This window comes from Gobio gobio, assembly GCF_949357685.1.
Source record: "Gobio gobio genome assembly, chromosome: 4".
Taxonomy (NCBI): Eukaryota; Metazoa; Chordata; class Actinopteri; order Cypriniformes; family Gobionidae; genus Gobio; species Gobio gobio.
The window spans coordinates 22,164,976-22,189,583 of record NC_137100.1 but is presented as its reverse complement, the minus strand read 5'-3'; the positions used below and the strand labels follow the sequence as shown (position 1 = coordinate 22,189,583).

Here is a 24,608-nt window from a genome sequence, read left to right as displayed (position 1 = left end):
CTTGGTTCACTTCAGAACTACGGCAGATGAAGGCCAAAGGTCAGCTTGAGGGACTGTACAAGAAAACTGGTCTTGTTGTTCACAAAGACATGCACAAAAATCACATTTTACATTATAAGGACTGCATTTCTATTAATGCATTCTACTATTCTGCCATAATCTGTTCAAATGAAGGTAATTCCAAATCACTGTTTTCTCTTCTCAACAATATTCTCAAACCGCTGGCCTTACTTGCACCTAGGCTCAAGCTCCTCCCTTAGCACCTCCCCTGAACCCTGTCTGACGTCTCACTCATTCTCCTTCTTTCAGCTCCCCTCTGACTCCAAAATTTCAAACCTCATCCTAAAGTCCAAGCCCTCCACCTCTCAGTTAGATCCCATCCCCACAGTTCTGGTGAAAGCCTGCCTCCCTTCTCTCATCCCCCTCATCTCTGCCATCATCCATTCCTCACTTTCCCCTGGAATTGTTCCCACACTCTTCAAAATTGCTGCCATCACTCAAATATTGAAAAAACCTGGTGCTGACCCTAGTGACTATAATAATCTTCGTCCCATCTCCAATCTACCTTTCCTCTCCAAAATCCTTGAAAAAACTGTTGCTTCCCAAATTCATTCACATCTATCCCTTAATAACTTGTACGAACAATTCCAGTCTGGTTTCCGCTCCCTCCATAGCACTGAATCTGCACTAATTAAAATCACAAACGACCTCCACCTGGCAGCCGACTCTGGTTTACTCACCATTCTCATCCTCCTCGATATGAGTGCGGCTTTTGACACCATCTCTCACACTATCCTCCTCAACAGATTAATTTCAATTGGTATTTCACATACACCCCTTGACTGGTTTAAATCCTACCTCTCAGGCCGCTCTCAGTTCATCCAAATCCAATCCTGCAGTTCCCACCCGTCCTCCGTTACCACTGGTGTGCCCCAGGGCTCTGTCCTGGGGCCCCTTCTCTTCATCATCTACCTCCTTCCCCTTGGCAATATCTTCCGCAAATACAACATTCACTTCCATTGCTACGCGGATGACACCCAGCTCTACCTTTCCAGCAAACCAAACTCCACCCTCCCACCTTCCTCCATTACCGATTGCCTCAACGAGCTCAAATTCTGGTTCTTCTCCAACTTCCTCAAACTAAACAGTGATAAAACAGAAATTCTTCTTATTGGCACTAAATCAGCCCTTTCAAAAGCTGACAGTTTTTCCCTCACCATCGACCACTCCTCTGTCTCCCCCTCCCCCCAGGATAAGAGTTTGGGTGTCATCCTCGACAGCACATTATCTTTTCAATCTCATATCAATAACATCACCCAGTCTGCATATTTCCAATTACGCAATATTAATCGCCTCCGTCCTTCCCTTTCTCCACACTCCACTGCCATTCTTGTATACAGCCTTGTCACCTCCCGCATCGACTATTGTAACTCTCTTCTCTTTGGTCTACCAAACAAATACCTCCATAAACTACAACTGGTTCAGAACTCTGCTGCCCGAATCATCACCAGAACCCCCTCCATTCATCACATCACCCCTGTTCTGCAGCAACTTCACTGGCTCCCGGTCAAATTCCGCATATATTTCAAAATCCTCCTGTTTACGTTCAAGGCCATCCACAACCTTTCCCCTCCTTATCTGTCCCAATTCCTCCACATCGCCACCCCTTCCCGTTCTCTCTGCTTCATCTGTCCACCTCTCTGTCCGTCCCGCCCGCCTCGTCACTATGGGGAGCAGGGCTTTCAGCCGCTCTGCCCCTCAACTCTGGAACTCACTCCCACCGGACCTCAGGAACCTGGACTCTCTCACACTCTTCAAATCCAGACTAAAAACTCACCTATTCAGAATTGTGTATCCCACTTAACCATTTACATTGTCTTTCTCATGTTTCTTATTTCTTACTGTTTTTATTTTTATGTGTTGTACGGTGTCCTCGAGTGCCCAGAGAGGCGTCTTTAAATAAAATGTATTATTATTATTATTATTATTATTATTATCGTGCCGAACCAAACATAATGTTGAATTTGTGACACGATTGTCTTTACGGTTAACATCTTGAACTTGTTACATATATTACATCTTGATGAATATTACATCAAGAAGAAAAACTCTATCTCTGATCGCAGCGTAGCGCAGCACCAGCCTGAGCCTTTTTAAATACAATACATAATATATATATATATAATTTATATAAAATAATATATAATTTATATATATATATACGTTTTTACCCACGAGAGCCGAAGTTGTTCTAACGGCTTCGTGGGGAGGTAGTCTCTTTAATGAATATGCAGACCCAGGAGAGAGATAGCTCGCGAGCATCTCTTCCACCTGGGGCATCTTTGCATACCCACGTGATCTTGAACCCACGGTAGTCAAAAATGTACATGCCAAGGGCATGAAAACACATGAAGTATATAGTTTTCTCCATGACTTTGACGCACACCAAGTGGTCTGAAAACAAAAAAACTTGAAGTGAAACAGCTGGGGCTCATCTATTTATAGCCTCGTGCAGCAAGTGCCCCGGTGTGTCACCAGCCGTGGCTATAAATACCTCCGGGTCAATTTCATTGACGTGTTTGACACACTATTCACAGCTGGTCACGATAAAGACGTTCCCAAAAGCGCTAAGCTAGCGCAGCATGAAGTGAAACTTTTGAAAGGGAGCAGCATTTCAGAATGATTTCTGAAGGATCATGTGACACTGAAGACTGGAGTAATTGTTTCTGAAAATTCAAATGGGCTATTACAGGAATAAATTACATTAAAAAAATATTAAAACATTTCACAATATTCCTGTTTTTACTGTATTATTGGTCAAATAAATGCAGCCTTCTTTCAGAGAGAAAAGAGACTTCTTTCAAACACATTCAAATATCTTTGTCACCTCATATTTTGCACTACCCCACAACAGTAGTGTACATTCGAAAAGTTAAGCTTGTCTGAGATAGTAGCAGATGGTTTCAATTGCAAAGGTAAAACTGCTCAGTAGTGTTTATAAGATGAATATTTCAACCTTCCAATAAATATATTTAAAGCAATAACTTTAGGATGTCTGTATACTATATATATATATCTTAGGCACGTTAGTATTTTCACAAAAAAAAAAAAAAGTTTTAAGCCAGTTATTTATATATTTTGCTTTAGTGTCAGTAGGAAATATCAGTTCCCTTTCGTTCAGTCACTACGACGTACATTAGTGACTAACGAATGGGGGTTTCGCTTAGAAGCCAATTACCTTCGAGGAATTTAACAGCGCCCAATGGCAGTGCCAATGCCATGGGCATGCGGAATTTGCATGCGTAACTCCGCCCCACCTCGTGGGTATATAAGGAAGTACGCTGGCAACACCGCATTATGTTTTTGCTTTGGAGCAAAGAGCATCTCTTCACTCCTACAAGCCTGAATTCTGAAGTCTTCTCTTCAGTCTTCGAGACGAGCGGTTCTCCAGGGTTTTTGTGTGACGGCGCGTTCCAGCAATCTCACATTGCCTGCCTGCTGATCTGTGCAGTGATCTGCAACAGCTGTGTGTGTGTTTCCCTGGGGGCTTCGGCACTCTGCAGAGCTTTCCTCTCACAAAAAGAGCTTGCGCGTGGCACGTCTTTTTCAAGACGATTCGCCCGTGCACTTCCGGGTGCGATCGATCTCCGTTGCTGTCTATGGGCACATTCACTGCTCGACGTGTTTGGGCTTCAGCACGTTCGGGCAGTGTTTGTGGATGTGTCATGTTCCCACTGCGGGAACGTGACCATCGCAATGTCGCGGTCGAGACTCAGTGATCTCCGTGAGGAGTGAGAGTCCCCTCTGCCACACCCCAATCTACCGTCTCCGAGAGAGGTGGTACTTTGGCTGGTGGCCAGGGTGACCTGAGGGAGGTGCCGTGGTATTAAAGACCCCGACGATCATTGCTCGGGCCACGCCCCCCTCTCGCACATCGCTTCCCGCGAGTGTTGGACTGAAACAGTGGCCCATCTCTGACGCCTCTTCCGTTTCGTTCAAACTCCAGATAGCAGTGAGATGTCGATCGCCGCATCCCAAGGTGGGCTGGAGTCCTTTGGGGATGACGATTAGGTTGTGCTACGCCTCCGGGTGTGTCCGCTGCCTGATCCGACCTAAAGTTGACAGCCATGTTATCGCGCTGGTATGGAACTCCGCCCTGTCGCGAGCGCTCGTGGTTACGCGATTGGTTTTTGGGGGCGGCACCCGACAGCTGTTGGGCCCCGCCCCCAATGCCTTTCGCTCCCGAGGGGCATTAGGAGATCACGCGGTCCCGGAAGTCCCCGTGCTTCCTGCGACCTTTTGGTGGCCTCCTCCGCCTTCTCTGCCCTTGATGGGGCCGCGGCCCAGGGTACACTGGGGCCCCCTCCCCCCACTGTTGAACTCTCTGTTGCGCACTACGGTGTCCACAGAGGGCTTTGACGTGGCGTGGTGTGGCTGTCCTAAGCACCCTCCCAAGCCTGTGGGCTCGTCTACTTCGGTGGCGTGGTCCTGCAGAGCTACGGGGCAGGCCGCCGCCCCTTTGCACATGCACAAGGGTGGAGCCGACCCAGGGCTCTTCTATGAGCTGCGTGCCGCCACTGATCCCGCCCCCCGGGCGGTGAAGGTGGCCACACGCTCCCTTTGTCGGGCGATGTCCACAGCCGTGGTCCAGGAGAAACACCTGGCCTTACCTGGTGATGTGGAGGACGTTGAGCGGACCCGCCTCCTCAACTCGCCCATATCCCAGGCTGACCTCTTCGGCGGTGCGGCTGAGAACTGCGCCCAACAGTTCTCTGCCGCCCGAAAGCAGACTGAGGCTGTAACACGTACTGCCCTGGTGGCCAGCTGCTGCACCGGCCGCCAGCTCAGTCGTCTCAGCCCGCTCACCGCCGAGGGCTGGTTGCAGGATGACGCCCAGTCCGCTCTACAGCCTGGTTAAACGCCAGGCTGGAGGTGGACAACTCAGAGATGGGTTCCAGTTCTTCCCAGGGGATGGTAGCAGGGCCTCTCCTTCCCCCGGTGGAGGGCCGGGGAAAACCCTTCCGCTGCTGGCCCCCGGGCTAGCCCCCAGTGGAACGTGCCTCCTTCCCTGGTCTCCTCTGTCAGGACGCAGCCGTTAACCGTGCCCCCACACCGGGACGGCCAAACGCCTCCCACGTCAGGGCCGGTAACGCTGCCTCGCTGCCCCACCCTGGGTACGTCTGTGGTCCGAAGGACCCCGCTGGTGCAGTTCCTGGGAGCCTGGCTTCAGCTTCCGGGACTGTCCTGCTGGGTCGCGAAGACTGTCAGGCGCGGCTACGCGATTCAGTTTGCGCAGGCTCCTCCCTGCTTCCGGGTAGTCCGCCAATGCCCCTGTCATGCGTGCGGAGATTGCCACCCTACTGGCGAAGGGTGCGATCGAGCCTGTCCCTCCAGCCGAGATGAAGTCTGGGTTCTACAGCCCCTACTTCATTGTACCCAAGAAAACCGGTGGGTTACGACCGATCCTGGACCTGCGCGTCCTGAACTGATACCTTCACAGGCTTCCGTTCAGGCCTTTTCGAATGCGTTCGTCCAGCCGATTGGTTTGCAGCGATCGACCTGAAGGACGCCTACTTTCATGTCTCCATCGTACCTCGACACAGACCGTTCCTATGGTTTGCTTTCGAGGGGCAGGCATACCAGTACGCGGTCCTCCCATTCGGGCTATCTCTGTCCCCTCGCGTCTTTATGAAGATTGTCGGGGCAGCCCTTGCGCCTCTCCAGCAGCACGGGGTTCGCATCCTGAACTACCTCGACGACTGGCTCATAATGAGTCACAAGTGCAGAGATCTAGTGCTCCATCACTTAGCCCGTCTGGGCCTTCGGGTCAGCTGGGAGAAGAGCAAACTTTGCCCTGTGCAGAGGATCTCTTTTCTCGGTATGGATATCGACTCGGTCGCCATGAGCGTGCAGCTTAAGAGCGAGCGCACGCAGTCTCTGCTGACTTGCCTCCGTCAAATCGAGAGCAAGAGTGCGGTTCCACTGAAACAATTTCAGAGGCTCCTGGGGCATATGGCATCTGCAGCCGCGGTAACGCCGCCTTCTCCTCAGGTGAGCTCCCCGAGAGCCCTGAGTTCCTCCAGCACTGTCGACGCCGACATCAGTTCCGTCTGCCCTTTCGAGCCCAGACCCTCATGTCCGGCCAGGTGCCCCGTGTGCATGGTTCCCCTCCGGCAACCCCCACAGGAGTATTTCCACCGTAAGCCTCCTCAGTGAGCAGGTGTCTTTCCCTTGGCAAGTCCCTGCCACCCCTAGGGTTAAAAATCCACCTTCGGCTGGTACCCTAGAGTTTCCCATATGCAGCCCTCAGCGGGTCATATGTGTACTCTCTAAGTCCTCCCCACGGGTAGGCATTTTGGCATTCCCTCACTGGGATATGCTTCCCAGTGTACCTTGGTATTCCTGTGTTAAGTGGGAGTCCTACGGCCCTATATGGCGGGATCTCACACTTACGCAGGGCACTGGACGACAGCTGAGTGGCGCTGTTATATTGGAACCCCCATTCGTTAGTCACTTACTTACGTCGCAGTGACTGAACGAAAGGGAACGTCTCGGTTACGTATGTAACCCTCGTTCCCTGAGGAGGGAACGGAGACGTACGTTCCTCTGCCACGTCAGCTGTGCTGCTGGAACGCGGAGTTCAGATCTTGGCTCCACAGCAGATACATAATGCGATGTTGCCAGGGTACTTCCTTATATACCCACGAGGTGGGGCGGAGTTACGCATGCAAATTCCGCATGCCCATGGCATTGGCACTGCCATTGGGCGCTGTTAAATTCCTCTAAGGTAATTGGCTTCTAAGCGAAACCCCCATTCGTTAGTCACTAACGTACGTCTCCGTTCCCTCCTCAGGGAACGAGGGTTACATACGTAACCGAGACGTTTACATTTCCAAACATTCCTTTTGCCATTAATTGTAATAATCCAGTGAGTTGTTGTATGCACGAGTCTGAAAACAGCCGATATGATCTGATCTGATCTGATCTCACCATCACCATCGTCTTTCTGTGATTACATGAAGAAACAGAAAAAAACTGAGACAGATTAAATCCAGAAGAACTGTGGCAACGTCTCCAAGACGCTTGAAGAAACCTACTTGCAAATCTACAGTACTGTGAAAGTTTAAGGCACAATGCTGTAAAGTGAGGATTCTTTCAAAATATTATTATATAAATAGATTTTTTTATCAATTAACTTTTATTAACTAAATCGAATCAATATTTGGGGCCCTATTTTAACGATCTGAAACGCAAGTGTCAACGCGCGAAGCGCAAGTAACTTTGTGGGCGGGTCTCGGCGCTGTTGCTATTTTCCTTGCGGGATAAATGGCTCTTGCGCCCAGCGCAAATCTAAAATGGGTTGGTCTGAAGTAGCTTCATTATTCATAGGTGTGGTTTGGGCGTAACGTGAATAAACCAATCCGAGCGTCATCCAACATTCCCTTTAAAAGCAGGTGCGCAAGTTCCATTATGGATTGCTATTATTATGGCGTATTTACCAGGCGCACGCCAGGAGCGGTTCATAGCCGAGGAGACTGATGTGCTTAAGAGCAGTGAAAGACAGAGAAGTGAAGTTGTAATGTTGTACATTATGGTAAAGGTGATTTCACAGTCTTTTTTTTCAGTCTTTCAGTTTTTTCAGTTTTTCAGTCGATTTTTTTTTCCTGGTTCTTGACGGACAAACCAATTTGTCAGATGTCTTATATATATATATGTCTTGCCACTATTGGGCAAACAGGTCTTATCCTTAATTATTACAATTAGCCTGAATCATTTGTAAGCTAGATTTATGCCTATTTTTTCACATCTTCGTGGCACACCACAATGATTTCCGTCATCTCATGTGTTAATATTTTTTTAGTGTAACAATTTATGATTTGCAAAAATAACTGTTGCATCTGTGTAGGTTACATGAGCAAAGTGTATGCGCGTTGTGCACGCTATACATTATGTTCAAGCATGCGCCCTTAAAGGTCCCATGGCATGAAATTTTCATTTTATGAGGTATTTCAACATTAATATGAGTTCCCCTAGCCTGAATATTGTCCCCAAGTGGATAGAAATGTTGATCGGTGTAAACCCGAGTTCTGGCTGTCTCTCTCTGCCTTTGAGAAAATGACAGGCCAGACTAGCCAATCCTGAAGCCTCCTGGTTTGACGTCCAAGCAGGAACGGTTTCCTCCCTTTCCCCCGCCCAGAGAATCTGCCACGCCCATGCAAACACTCGAGATCATTAACGTTACTTGTGAACGAGTGAACTGGCAGTTTCTCAGTGTTTGGATGTACAAATGAAAACAGAAGTCTTTCTTCAGTTCCTTCTGATCTGTGATCATTGATTTCTGATGTGTAGCTAATTATTTATTATTCGTGCACACGCTGCGGCTTCTCTCTCTCCCGACAGAACGGTGTTTTCGTGTTTTCTATCTTGTGAGTCAGTGTTTTGTACGTCCTCGTCGCGTCTATCTGTTCTAAAATGTGCATACAGTCTTTTCTGTTTAACATCAGCAGTAACATCTTTAGAGATAAACCTCATACACGCCGAAGCTCGGCCTTCAACATCCCCGACCCCCAGTACTGCATCTGGCCCACAGCGGAGGCACCAAACGCGGCGTGAGATTAAGCAGAAGGGGGGTAAGCGTGAGGGTATCTGGGCTAGGCTAGCCAGCTTTCCCCACAATAAACTGGATTACATTCGATTACTGCTGTTGTGTCTTTGTTTGCGCTGTGTAAGTTACTCAATGCGCATCACTGACGCTATTCATATGATTGGAACATATCTAGAAATAATGCTTTAATCAAACTTACTAACTCGTTCATCTCGCTGTAATGGTACATTGCATGTGTTACAAAGTTGGTAGAATAATGATGAAGAGGACTCGGTGTGACTGGGACTCGTGTTTATTCAGAACTCTCAGATACAAACACAATAAACTCGCGCTGACAGACAACGCTCTCATAACTCAGTAGTTACTATAAATAACTTTGTTAGCAATCGCTCCGTCTCCGTGATGTCCTGTTCGCGAACGAATCATTCTTTTGAATCGGTTCTTTTTAGTGAACCGAACCAGTTCACCAAATCGGACTGAATCGTTCTAAACGGTTCGCGTCTCGAGTCAGCGCTGATCCATAATTTACTAACTTTCTGACATGAGTGACAGCCCCTCTGACTAGAAATAAACTAATAACCTGAAGTATATTCTAGTAACTACAACAGTTCACCCTGAACTGAGACATGCTGAGAGAACTGATGTGAAGTGAACACAGGTCCATCTGTCTCTGGCAGACTCGTGCCTGCTCGTGCCTCGTTAAACCACGCCCCCTCCGCTCATTTAAAATGCAAAGATGTCAGCCAATCACAACAGTGGGCGTTTTTCCTGAAGTCTCACAGCAGACACGCCTCTTGAAGCAGGGCAGTCAGCCACAGGGCAAACAGCAGTATAGAAAAAATGCCTTTTATTTCTAAATTATGACATTTTATGATGTAAAAATCATACTAACAATATAAGTACACCTCAGGAAACACTATAAAATAATAGAAAAATGCCATGCCATGGGACCTTTAAAATAGCATAATGAACAACGCGCAACGCGCCACTGACTTTAGACTAGGTTTTTTCTGGTCAGTGGCGCAATTGTTTAATGGAACAGCAAAATAGCACCAGGGATTGTTTGCGCCGGAACACGCCTCCTTTTTTGCGCTGAACCGCCCAGGTAGCGCAAGTTCATTCACTAGTTTAGCGACGTGATTCTGTGGAGGGAAAAGCGCGCTTTGCGCGGGTGCAAAATAGGAATGACACATGCGTCGGTGTACAAAGTCAATTGCGCTGGGTGCAAGATAGGGCCCTTGGTGTGATTGGCCACCCTTTATGTTTAAAACAGCTTTTGTCCTAGGGACACTTGAACATAGTTTTTCAGGTAGCTTTGCAAGTAAGCGTCTTGGAGACGTTGCAGTTCTTCCTGATTTAGTCTGTCTCATTTTTTACTGTTTCTTCATGTAATTCCAGATGGACTCTTATTATTACAATTAATGGCAAAAGGAGTGTTTGGATAGTTCCTTCTTTGGCATACCTGTATTTTGGTTTTATTTTGTGTGGGGGCCACAAAGATATCATCTCGCACAATGACCTGAAAGAAGACACATACTGTAGATCTGGGGCATGTCAGGTCATAACAGACAGCACTGTAATGATGTTTTGATTCCTTCCCCCTTTTGGTGGTTTATTGGATTTAGAAAGAAAAAATTGGTATGCTCACTGAGACGCTTCCACTGGAATTCTGTGTACTTGTGTCCTTTTCAGGGGTCTTTGGTGGGCTGTTTTCGTTGTTTTTTGGAAAGACTATTTGTTTTTCAATCCAGTGTTCCAATAACTCCCAGTGTACATTGCTTGTATTTGTCAGAGCTCTTGTCAGCCAAGGTCTTTTCCTCCCAAATGCACCATCAATAGAGGATAACTGCCCTCACAAGCCCCACAGAGCAATTAGGAAAAACTAACCCAGGCCTCTGACGTGCTACAAGCAGACAGAAAAGCAACATTGACACAAAGCATCCTATTAGTTTGTTGGACTTGAGGATGACCAGGATTTGAATCCGTGCCTTGTAATGATGAGGTCTTCCATTTTAGAGGTGAGGTCATGACGGGAGAACTAAATTTGCTCCCAGTTGATGTGTTTAGTGGAGACGCTAAACAATTTTCTACCAAAGTTCTCCAGATTTCTGTTGAACACAGATCTAAGGCATGCAAAATAAATCCTTAACTGCGAAATTGCACCCTATACATGAAACTACATTGTAAGGCACATTGTGTAAAGAGCACAGATGAGCAAAATGGGAATGGGATTTCTGGATAATTGTTGTAGATCAGTTTTAGGATCTGAACTGGTGGGTCGCAACCCATATGCAGACTACATTAACTTGCTAAAATGGTTTGTTTGTGCAGAGAAGACATTTATAAACCAAACACTCAAACTATAAAGACAATGTGCAGTTGAATAGGAATATATGATTGTTTCATTTTTAAGGGGATTTTCTGTTTTATATTGTGTCTCAAACTGTTTCTGTAGTGTTTTGTGTTGCCACATAATATTCAGTGTAAATTTTGTATTTTGAATCAAAATCAGTTGAGAACCACTGAACTTCACAGTTGTACAACCTGGCATACTTGTGTGACAAAACAAACAAAACACATTTTTGAATGAGTTCCCTTTCATCGGTGTGGGCAATTGCTCAAATCTGCTTTTATTACTACTGAGGTTACAGGAGGAATCACAGTACCTCTACTACCGTCCCAATGACATCAATACAGAAAAGGTCAGATGTTGTGAGAACATTCAGCGGTTGCAGGGTTTGCTGAAGTAAAAGTGCACTGACAGCTTAGCTTACTGTCAAAAGCTTCCTGCAGACTTCTCAACCTCACTTCTTTCAAGCTTATGTCAGAATTTGTCTGACTTTTGTGAAATGCTGATATTTATACTATCCAGATGTCATGGTCTCAGGGGCATGAACTGAACATTAAAAGTAAGTTTGCTTGCATTGGCATCACCTAATGTCAGTTTAGAAGTCATTTATTTGGAAGCAAACAACATAGTAACTGTAGCTGGACAAATTTGTACTCTAATACCTTCAGTATTTAACGTTGGCATCCTGCACTAATTTTAAAATATGTGTGCAGTGTGTTGAGGTGTGCTATTGTTAAATATTTCTATTTTAGAAGATTTTCAGACATTATTTGAATCACTCCTTTTGGCTTTAGTACAATGACAATATACTGTAAAAGCCATTTTTTTATTTTCTTTATAATATCATGCTGAATATTTATCTCACACAAATACAGAGCTGTCATTTTTTTTATGAAGGGGTTCCCTCGATAGGAGTGATCATATTTTAAGGTCCTTGTTGTGTTATTTTAGTATAATTTGTTTAAAATATTTTGAATTAATTTTTATTTTTATATTTTCCATTTCATTTTTGTTAAATTGTAAATTGTAATAATAGATTTGTGTTTTGTGTCATTTTTTATCAGGTTCTTTGTTTTATTTAGAAATATATATTAATTAATATTTTAGTTTTAGTTATGGCAACTGGATAACAAATAAGTTACTTTTTTCAGTTAATGTTTATTTTATTTCAAGTAACAACATTTTTTTATGGTTTTAATTTTAGTTAACCATAATAACCCTGCTCCTTGGCAGCAAAAATTGGGAAACCTGATTTCAGCTGTAACTCAATTTTGATTAAATGATCAGTGACAATGATTTGCATTTGCTCTTTAGTGTTGGTTAAAACTTAAAGACAAAATGCACAGTATTTTCACGAAAGATTTTTAGCTTTGCTGTGTTTTGTTTGTTTTCCCTGGAAACAATTCAGGGATGGCTAAGGGCAACGAAAACATTTTGAAGACACATACACACGCACACTTAACAACTGGAGAAGTGTTGGTTGGTTGTAATGAGGAGTGTGGCAATGGAGGGAATGTTGTCAGCCAGAGTTTGTGGGCACTATGAATGGACTAGATTTACAGTTGGGAAAATCCCCTACAGTGGATGGGGACACCAAAAGGAAAGGCCAGTGTAATTCACAGGGGCAATGAGAGGGCATTCCTTCCCTCAGTGCTCCGAACACAAGAGATCCCTTGTTCCTCTGTACGCATATATGCTCCAGCATTTTCTCCTTTTTCACTCTGCTCTCGTACAATCCCAGTGCACTCACACTGATCTGACAGTGCACACATAGCTAACAGGGAATAAAAAGACTGTACCACTTTCTGTTTGAAATCAAGGGTTAAAATAACCTGACATTGGCATACTGTTGCCTTGATATTGGTTCCTGAAACGTTGAAGCTCGGGTGTGGATCAGATTTTCAAAAAGGAGTTCTATTTCTTAGATATTTGTGGACACATGGGGTGTTCTCACTGACAAACAGGAACTGCAAACTATTTGGTTAATTCTGACCAAAAACAGTATTTTTATGTTCCAGCTCCAATGTTCCGCATCCTTTTTCCCAAAATGTAGAACAGTTAGAACTAAATAAAAGGATAACGATGTTCTTTATAGAATGAGAGCACATTGTGCTTTGTTCAGCAACATCATTAGGCACATGCATGCACTCAGCTTTCACCGTATCTAATTTGCAAAAACTGCAAGAATAATGATGACTGATGTTTGATAGATAACACATCTCACCACAGTATCAACCGAGGTCAAATGTAAGGAATTTTGTTGTTTTCATTTATGTTTGAAACAAACTTAGTTTCCATTGTTTTTATTCTTTGAACTGCTTATATTCCTTGATGTTTCCATTTACTCATTTACAGATTATATTTAAATAATATTTGTTGAAATACTGTCATCAGAGATTTTATTGATAGGTGATGCTTTCAACTGGAAAAGAATAGCAGCAAGCGATTGAGAAGATGCATTGGTTGTAAATACAGCTTCTTAATGACTTAATAGGATAGTTCATGCAAAAATGTAAATTAAATGTACTCACCCTCATGTAGTTCAAATGTAGCCTGACTTGTGGAACACACACACACACACAACGATCGCTGTCAATGGGGACCAATGTTTTTTGGACCAAACATTCTTCAAAACATCTTTTAAAGTGCCCCAATTATGGATTTTTGAAAATTACCTTTCATGTAGTGTGTAACGTAGCTCTAAGTGAATGAAAACATCCTGCAAAGTTTTAAATCAGAAAGTGCACTGTATATAAAGTTATTGTCTCTCAAAAGAAAGAGTCGACTCTGAGTCAATTAAACAAATCGTTTTTTAAACAAATCCCAAGCCATTTCGTTGTGATGTCAAGACGAAACATTAGCATATTGCCCATGCAGACACCAGGGAAAACTTGAACCCCCTCAAACACTGCAGCTGATTCCTGTGGACACTGCATACACTGGATATCGAGAAGACGCTGTGCTCTACAATGTGTTTATTGTCTTACTGAAATACTACTGTAAATTAGCTGTGGGCTGCAGTATTACCTAAAACTGTGTCTATTAATGCAGATTGTCTGTAATTCTTACTACTTTGAGTAAAGATAAAGGATGGAGCAAGATGTTACATCAGTCATTTACGTTAGTGCTGGGCTAATGTATGTGCTATTATTGATACAGTTCCCGCATGTCCAACGCAATAAATTAGAAACACACACACAGGTTTGTTGATGGACGCACACTTGTTAATGCTGATGGGTACTGTTGAAACATCTGAAACATAATGTACCTCAAACTGAGTAGCATCCCTGAGAAACTGTTCAAGGTTCGGGTTGAATAACTAGTTCTTCCAATGTTTCATCATCGGTTCGGACTCGCGCTGGGATTGGTGTAAAATTGATGTCATCGTTACTGTCTTAACTGTGTGTACAATCGCTGAGCTTTAGAAAGCCTCCGGACTGAGCTGGAGTTAAGTTATGGCAATAGTGTTTGTTTCCGAAATACATGCTATATACAGTAGACCAATCACAACAGACTGAGCCGCCTGACCAATTAGAGCAGAGTAGGCTCACGGAAAGGAGGGATTTAGAGAGACTGATTCATCCATCGAATCGTTTGAGAATCATTTAACATTGTGGTGATGTGTAATGTATATTACGAGAAAATGCAACAGTTTTTTTTTACTTTTAATGCATGTAAACCTGTTGTTGGAGACCTCCAAAACAAAATTAGGAAACTTTAAAATAGCATAATAGGGGCACTTTAAGTTCCATAGAAGAAAGAAAATCAGAATCTCTGAAATATAATTAATAAAACACATTCTGCCATCATGACAGTGCTATATTATGGCAATTGTGCTCATCAGCTTACTTGATATTTTGTCTGTGCCAGGTGATTCCATTTCCGATGTCATGTGACATCCGAGAAGACTGTGCATGTCGAGACCCCGATGCCCAGGAGAACAACAAAGGAGTCCGCCACCGGTCCATTGGCTGAGCTTTGTACCCCATGTGGCACCCAGGGGGCCTGCTGGGAAACCATTCTTCTCTACATGCTGCTTATAAGAGGGCCTTTCCACTCACACCGCACTCCAACATGCCCTTGTTTCCTCATCAAACAGCAACAATTAAGAGGGTATGACACTCAAAAACAAACAACCAACCAAACACATCAACAACAGGTTTTGCAAAGGATATGAAGTGGAAGTTTTATGAATGACTTATGGCAATAGCAACCATAGATGTTGTCAAACTAAGGCTCAAACAAGCCTGGACTGACAGTTTTGTTGTTTTATGTTTGCTTTCATTGATCATTATTTGTAAAGCGCAACCATGGCAATGTTGTTTCATGTAGAGCCAGAGGAAAAAAGGGGGGAAAGGAAAAAATGCAGCTGTTAATGTTTGACTGTAGTCAGAATGGGATGATTCCAATTGAGTCAAATCAAGACCACCAAACTAAAGTGAATCAATGAACGAGAGGACCGCTGATGTTTTCAGGATGCCCCTTAACGTCTGACCTCCAAGACTGTTATGATGACAGTTTAGCCATTCGATGTGTCCTCTTAAATGAAATGTTCTCTGTGTTCTTATATTTATCAATTCAAATAGCAAAGAGAAAATATACAAATGGACCTTAATATCAAATCCAAATTTGTGTCACACGGATGGCTTGCACTCCTCTGAATGTTTGAGCTGCTCTTACTCACAAAAAAAATGTGTGTGTATATATGTATATATATATATATATATATATATATATATATATATATATATATATTTCTGGCAGACAACCTCAGCGCCTGTATGAAACTTTGAGGGATAATGGGAATGTTTCACAGTGAATAGGAAGATATACGAGTGCAGCTGCTGTGGCCCTAAATCACAAAATCCTGTATATCAGCAAGAAATGCACAAATCTAATGCCGAAAAATCATCAGAGGAGGTGTTGATCCAGTGAGTTACATCCCCAGCAGAGAGGGAGAGAGAGATCGTGAAAGAAGTTGTGTTAGCACAGCTGTTGCTGCTAGTTTTGCTGCTGTGGCCATGCAAGCCAATTCTGTCTATGGACAGTTTGTAGTTTAATTAAGTGCAGTCTGTCGTAGATTTGACCTCTGGTCAAAATGCAGTTAGATCAACTTTACAGGAAAAACATTCACATACTGATTTATGCATGTAGATCTACTAACAGGTTCCCCTCTGCAGAATTTTTTTATTTATTTTTTACAGATGTTAGGGCTGTCAAAGTTAATGCACTAAATGACATAACGGTTTCAGTCTGTTCTCTGAAATTTTCGAAAAACTTTGGAACATTCTGAGCTAATTGAAATGGATTGCGTGTTCCCAGCAGAGCAAGTTATTCTCAGTAAATGACAAAATATGTTCCTTATGGATAATTAATTTATAAATCAATCCTAGATGAAGCGTTTAACAAATGTCGTTGCATTCTTGGTGAAATTGAATCATCAAAGTGAAATTCATCCTTACCCTGGTATGATTTTTTTAAATATAATGAATATTAATGTTTAGATTGAATATAGAATTTCTTTTTGAGGTGAGTAAGGAGCGTGGTTTCATACATTTAGCTCTGTCCGGTGCCATTATGTTAATATTCCATCCACATTGTCAAACTCAAATAGATATTCTTTGGAACTGAATGCTTTAATGCTGTGCATTATAACTATGAAGAAAATTATGAGATTAATAATTTTAATAGATTGACAGCCCTACTAGAAACACAATGGCCACTGAGATGATTGACTAAAAGAGTTATACAATTATGTACAGGTTGACATGGAACATAAAAGACATAATGAATAATTCAAATAGAATGGACAGCAAGTCAGCGTTGATGAAGAACCATTCAAAAGTAATGCCATATTATTACAAAAAAGTTTTATTTATTGACGCAAAGAATGTAATTTAGGCTTTAGTGTTGAATATTAAGCATTTATCATTCACAAGGTGTTTGTGTTAGCTCAATCTGACAGAGCATTATCTATATTATGCATCATATATATATATATATATATATATATATATATTATATATATATATATATATATATATATATATATATATATATATATATATATATATATATATATATATATATATATATATATATATATATATATATATATATATATATATATATATATATATATAAAGAAAGGAGCCGTTAAACTATGTAGAAAATAGATTAATTGTCCTCCTCTGCAGTCCATTTTCATCTTGGTTTTTGTAACAGAAATATCTCATTGTGATTATGTCATCAGTGCTCCGCTTCTTTGAGATGCTCATTATTTTTGAGAAGAAAAAAAAACTATTTCACAACAAAATCATCAGTGGATAATGGCAGTGTATGTACCAACTGGCTTGTAGTTCAATACCAAATATGCTATTTTTTAGAAAGTGTGATAACAGGCATTGTTAAGTTTTATATTTGTATGCAAACCAGTGTCAAACTGGAGATTACAGTCCATGGTGTGGTAGTTTATGGCAGTCAGTTTTACCCCATAAAACACATGATCTTTTAATATCCACACATTGGTATGCAAACTACTTTTAGAAAGTATAACCATCTAAGAAACATGAATTTGACTTTGAAGCATTTTAGCCACCCTCACGCTTTCCCTGAGCTCTTAAAAACACATCTAAATCTTTCTCATTACATTAGCAATGTAGCATGGAAACAACAACTGTTGTGATAACATTTAGCAGGCTACTTATCAAACCAGGATATCCCAACATGGTTGTGTCAGCCCATAATGAGAGGTTATTTCTATGGCATTAATGTATGAAGATAAATATTATGTTTTGCAGAAGCAAAGAGTTTAAGGTTGGAAAGGCCTTGTGTCTGTATTTATATGTGGTGGTTTCATTCAACTGCATCTCTGTTAATTAATATGTTTGACCACAGTTGCTGCACTTGTCTTTGTACAGTTGTTTTGTAGATTAAATAGAAGAAAAAAAGAAAGAAAAAAAAAAGTTTACCATAAAAAAGCTGCTATGGTCAGACAGGTTATCATAATTGTTAAATGAAATAGTTGTTTAGTGTATGCCTTCATTGAATAGTACTTTATACTGTGTGTTGTTATTTTCTTCTCTTTTCAATAACTTTGGTTGAAACATTGTGAATAAAAGAGGAATGTTTGTAGTCCAGTTAAAAATGCAGACGTTAAAAACACAGCTACCATCAAAGCATATCCAAAGGAAAAAATCTGGCCTGCGAGAGACATGGCAACAATAAACATGAGATGACTGAGCAGGTCATCACAGTCATTGATTACTTATTTATTCATGTACACAAGCAGCTCTGTTGTCATTTCTTTCGATTTAAAGATCATGTCATATTTAGTCTCTATTGATGTCTTTGTTCCTAGTATTAAACTGTATGCTATTATTGTATAGTAAATGCTAAAATTCTGCTGCTTTTATTCAATTATCACTTGGAAAGAGTGCCTAGAACAAGTACCAATATATGTGCAATCTTATGAACCAGTATCACAACCGGTTTCAGACATCACTGAAAATGGACCATTACTGAGCTTTACATACAGTTCTATACTGGGGTTTTGTACACAAACAGTGATCACCTTTTCTGTCCTTTTTTTCTAGAAATGTTAAGAAAAGCTCAATGCATTCTAGCGCAATGTTACCTTTTTTCTTCTGAAGCCATGAAAAACAAGATCAAATCAAATGAAGTTTGGTGAAACAGTCTACTGTAAACATAACAGGATCTTTTTTTTTTTTGCTGTACCTCATGCCTGTAATGTTTGCTGCTTACTTATTCAGTATTTTAGTAATTTAAATCTCTTAGCAATATACAATGTTGTAAATAATAGAATTATTTATTAAGAATGTTGTCTTTTTTATTTATATTTACACAGTTCATCTAAGTTATTTTTATATGTCTCCAGTGTTACTTGGTGTGATCAAAAGTCTTCTTTTTTTCCCCTTACTGTTTATTTCTCTGTTGGTTCCTCTGTTTCATTTAGAAAGCACTGGTCCGGTGTAAAAAAAGAATACCTGTTTTCCCAGCCACTCAATTTGTATGAGTAATAAATAAAAGTCTCTAATGCACAAGGAAAATGTTATAGAAATGTCACCTTTGGAAAATCCTACAAAGCGTTCCTTTGCCATATTGAGTTCCACCCGTGTTTTAGATTCCATATGTTTGTATATTCTGGGGAAATTGGTCAGAGAGGTTCCCTTTCCAATTGCTGAGTAGATACATTGAACCGGTCTGGAGCCATGAGGCTTGTGTGGTTTTGTGTAAATAGTAGAATAGGTGAGAGAAACTGAAAGACTGCTTGTGGTGGCTCAGCTGCTGATGTTTGGCCACGTATAGAAAAGCCTCATGTATAGATTCCATCTATAATCCTATGTGTGTCCCTACATTTTCATCCTCACCACAGAAAGAGGCACATCCTCTTGTCCATACATACAAATATAGTTGTACCTCAGCAACTTAATGTCCTATAAAACACTATCTCCCTAGTGTTGTGTTTCCTGGAAGAATAGCCCGTTTGCAGTATGCCGTATATTGCGTTTTATTATTTGTAGAGCAAAATCCCCCAAGGTCACTTTGCATCCTGAGATTAGCGTCTCAAACTTTTGCAGTAATTTCACTTTTCATTTTATAGTTTCTGTATGTCCACACAGCTGTGTTTTGTTCAGAGCTCTCAGTAACATGACTGCACATTTTTGACGCCAATATTAGTCTAGCTCAGCAAGCATGTTTTCCTCAAATCTCATACCCTGAAGATTACAGTTGCATGATCAAAGCCATGTTCCAAAGTCTGAGATGTAAAAATTTTATGCTGTGCTACTTTCATCCAAGTAGTATAGCAAATTCAGATGTATTTATCATAAAGTTTATTGAAATGAGAGAATACCCCATGTGTCATTTGAATATTCATTTTGTGTGTTGTTTTTATTGTTCTTTTCAAAACCTACATATCTAAATCAAGTATGTTACATGCTATTTGATATATATTTTTCCTGAGAATGTTTCTTTTCAATCCATATTGTGTCAATGTTTGGTCTCCAAATTTGAAAATTCTTCTGCGACTGCACTGACATAAAAAATCAATACCAGACACGATGACATACCTGTTCGTTGTTTCTGGTGTATCTCAAATACAACCCTAAAAGGCTTGACCTCTTACACTGATGGTCTCCATAAGCACTGGTTAGACTCAATAAACCCACTCTGCTCAGTATACAAAACTTAATGCACTGTTTTGGGCACTTACCACAATATTATTTTAATAACCAAATGATTTGTACCATTTGTCATTTTTCATGAGTATCTCTGATATGAGCAGTTTGCCACTGTTGTATATATATATATATATATATATATATATATATATATATATATATATATATATATATATATATATATATATATATATATATATATATATATATATATATATATATATATATATATATATATATATATATATATATATATATATATATTGTGATATTATTTGTCACAGAGCAGACTAGTGTACTGTATATTTTCATGAACTCCTCAAGCATTATTAAGAGTAAGTACATCAATGTAATTTTTCCTGTATTATTTAGAAAATAAACACTGGTTAATGAAATTGTACTGCTTGTGTTTGATTGCTTTATAAAAACCTGATGCAGGTACTTACATGCGTAAGTTTCTTGCCAATAATATTGCTCTTCCTGTAAGTATATTTCTGAAATATTCTTTAAACATTGTAATATGAAGTATGGGAGAGCAGGGCTACAGCAATTACTGGGTTATGCTTTTTTTTAATACATTTGTTTAGCATTAAGCTTTGACATTTTACCTTAAACATCCTTAGCCATTACAGAGTCAATTAAATGTATAATGTTATACAATTGTATATACTTAAACTCAGTGTTGGGGAAAGATAATTTTAAAATACAATATTCTGTTATTCCGTGGCAATGTTCCGTTATTTTGTAACATGTGTTATTTTACTTTTGCATTACTTTTTGTCATCTGGGTTGGGTTTACTTGCTTGTTTTTAACAACAACAAAAAAGTTTTGGCAAATGTAAAGGCCGTTTCACACCAAAAGTGAAATTAATAAGCTTTGGGCTGAAAGAAAATGCAAATTCACACCTGTACAGTAGAGGGCGCAGCTCAAACAAACCTTTCAGCTGTACTGTCATTCCGGATCACAGAAGAATAGGACGTAGGAGAAGAAAGTTCAACACTCTCAGCAGTAATAACGTCTCGGGTTACTTGACTATAACCCTGTTCCCTGAAAAAGTGGAAACTAGATGCTGCACTCATGGCGCTATGGGAAAACATCTTTGTTTGAACGGTTGTGAAGTATGTGTGGCAAACATGGTAAGGAACTTGCCTTTAAATAACCTCTGATGGAAATGGCATCCCTCACCCAGAGTGACATTGTTGGTGACGGCCGACCCTAAAGTGTTGCTCTGACTCACGCCACTGGCTAGTGCGGTGGACGTAAGTTTGAAGAGCACGGACTGGACACAGTCGTCAAGTTTGTCCTTCTCCTGCTCCTGCGTAGTGGAAGTCGGAGGACAGAAGGCTTCAAGAATGACCAAAAAAGTTCACAACCCCTGCTCTAGAGATTCAAAGGTGGTCTCAACCAGCCCCTCGAGGACTAAGTCCCACAAAGGGATCTTTGGTCTAACGTAGGGATGTCCCGATACAACTTTTTAACTTCCAATACCAATACCGATGCCGCAGCTTTGGCTATTTGCCGATTCCAATATCAATCTGATATTTTTATTTTATTCTTGAACTAATACTAATAATAATAATAAAATAAATGGAAGCACTTTGCTCAATTAGCCACCTAAAAACATCTCACTCAAATGGAGAACAAATAATTCTCCCGTATATAGTCCACAACAACAGTTGATTACAAAAGACTGCCACCCTTTATTCAAACACTACAAAAATAAATATAAATAAATAAAAATACAGGTACTTCAGTACTTAAAGCTACCAACAGGTTTAAATTTAAAACAATTTAAACAGCAGCATTCAGCATGCTAAACAAAAAAATACAAAGCAGCTATGTGCAAATCACAGATTGGTTTGGTATTGTCAACTCAAAACTAATCCTGTAACCCTGAGTTTGTTAAACTACCATCATGGACATGGTACAGGCCCCTGCTCACATTTAGTCTAGAAAACACAGCGCACACAATGGCTCTGCACCTTACTCCCGATTTTTCTCAACATGGGGACAGGAAAGGTCTCAGTCAATAAATGGGAAAGCAAAGTAATTTGCATTGCTTATTTGAAAAAGTAACTCTATATTTTATATAGACATTTTGTTCTAATGTAATTACATAACTCAAGTTACTTGTAATATTTCCCCCAGCACTGCTTAAATTAGAAGTACATAAAAGGTTACATTCATAACACTGCTGCTTAATTGTAAGAATGGGAAGCGATAAATGCAAATGTAAATAAAAAATGTTTAAAGTATTTTGTATGTGCACGTACTGATGTTAGTCAATTCAAAACAAATATTCTAAAAAAATAATCTTGACATAGAAAGACGAATGAGCACATGAAGGACAAGCTTATAGGTGACAGCAGACTACATACACTATCATTCAAAAGTTCAGGGTCAGTAAGATTTTTTTTGTTTTAAGAAAAAAGTCTCTTACACTCCAAGGCTGCATTTATTTGATCACAATTACAGTAAAATATTTATATTGTAAAATATTTCAAATAGCTGTTTTCTTTTCTAATATATGCTGAAATTTCAGCAGCAATTACTCCCAAAAATTACTCTCAAAAATGGAAATTATGTCATTACTTACTCACCCTCATGTCGTTCCACGCCTGAAAGACATTCCTTCATCTTCGGAACACAAATTAAGATGTTTTTTATGTAATCTGAGAGCTTTCTATCCCTCCATTATGAGCAATGCAATTTAGCCATTCAAGGTTCAGAACGAAATACAGTGGGGAGAAAAAGTATTTGATACACTGCCGATTTTGCAGGTTTGCCCACTTACAAAGCATGTAGAAGTCTGTAATTTTTATCATAGGTCTTCAACTGTGAGTAACGGAATCTAAAACAAAAATCCAGAAAATCACATTGTATGATTTTTAAGTAAATAATTTGCATTTTATTGAATGACATAAGTATTTGATACATCAGAAAAGCAGAACTTAATATTTGGTACAGAAACCTTTGTTTGCAATTACAGAGATCATACATTTCCTGTAGTTCTTGACCAGGTTTGCACACACTGCAGCAGGGATTTTGGCCCACTCCTCCATACAGACCTTCTCCAGATCCTTCAGGTTTCAGGGCTGTCGCTGGGCAATACAGACTTTCAGCTCCCTCCAAAGATTTTCTATTGGGTTCAGGTCTGGAGACTGGCTAGGCCAGTCCAGGACCTTGAGATGCTTCTTACGGAGCCACTCTTTAGTTGCCCTGGCTGTGTGTTTCGAGTCGTTGTCATGCTGGAAGACCCAGCCACGACCCGTCTTCAATGCTCTTACTGAGGGAATGAGGTTGTTGGCCAAGATCTCCCGATACACCCAAAGAGGGATGTTTCCACCTCCATGCTTCACAGTTGGGATGGTGTTCTAGGGGTTGTACTCATCCTTCTTCTTCCTCCAAACACGGCTAGTGGAGTTTAGACCAAAAAGCTCTATTTTTGTCTCATCAGACCACATGACCTTCTCCCATTCCTCTTCTGGATCATCCAGATGGTCATTGGCAAACTTCAGACGGGCCTAGTCATGCGCTGGCTTGAGCAGGTGGACCTTGCGTGCTCTGCAGGATTTTAATCCATGACGGCGTAGTGTGTTACTAATGGTTTTCTTTGAGACTGTGGTCCCAGCTCTCTTCAGGTCATTGACCAGGTCCTGCCGTAGTTCTGGGCTGATCCCTTACCTTCCTCATAATCATTGATGCCCCACGAGGTGAGATCTTGCATGGTGCCCCACCGAGGGGGATTGACCGTCATCTTGAACTTCTTCCATTTTCTAATAATTGCGCCAACTGTTGTTGCCTTCTCACCAAGCTACTTGCCTATTGTGCTGTAGCCCATCCCAGCCTTGTGCAGGTGCAGTTCATACAGGTAATGAGTGGAGAACAGTAGGGCTTCTTAAAGAAAAACTAACAGGTCTGTGAGAGCCGTAATTCTTACTGGTTGGTAGGTGATCAAATACTTATGTCATGCAAATCATTCAATGTGATTTTCTGGATTTTTGTTATAGATTCCGTCTCTCACAGTTGAAGTGTACCTATGATAAAAAATTACAGACCTCTACATGCTTTGTATGTAGGAAAACCTGCAAAGTCAGCAGTGTATCAAATACTTGTTCTCCTCACTGTACATCATTAAAGTAATACATGTGACTCCAGTGTTGTTGTTTTTTAGAACTGACACCTTTCTTGCACATTGTGTTTACATGATAACTTTAGCATTTAGCTAAATTAATGAGCTGAATTCATTATTACTTTTAGGTTCTTCAGCTTCAGTTTTGCATGCTTCTGGATTTTTATACATCAGTAAAAGTCTAACAAACACATCACCACAAACTCTTAATTGCACACAGGGTTGTGGGTATCAGTTGAAAAAACATATATGATCTTATTGCGAATGATTCATTTATGCATGTTTCATATAAAAACTGCATATTGTTTTATTAAAAT

General features: G+C 40.9%; 1 protein-coding gene across 1 annotated transcript in view; it reads left to right on the top strand.

Moving 5' to 3' along the window:
• The window catches only part of pappab (pregnancy-associated plasma protein A, pappalysin 1b), a gene marked incomplete at both ends in the record, with an annotated part of 129,655 nt that extends 114,725 nt beyond the window's left edge, over window positions 1–14,930 (top strand). Inside the window, one exon of the mRNA XM_079816087.1 lies at window positions 14,826–14,930. Coding sequence (XP_079672213.1) covers window positions 14,826–14,930 — 105 coding nt within the window. The remainder of the gene's footprint in view (window positions 1–14,825) is intronic.
• Window positions 14,931–24,608: the final 9,678 nt, after the last annotated feature.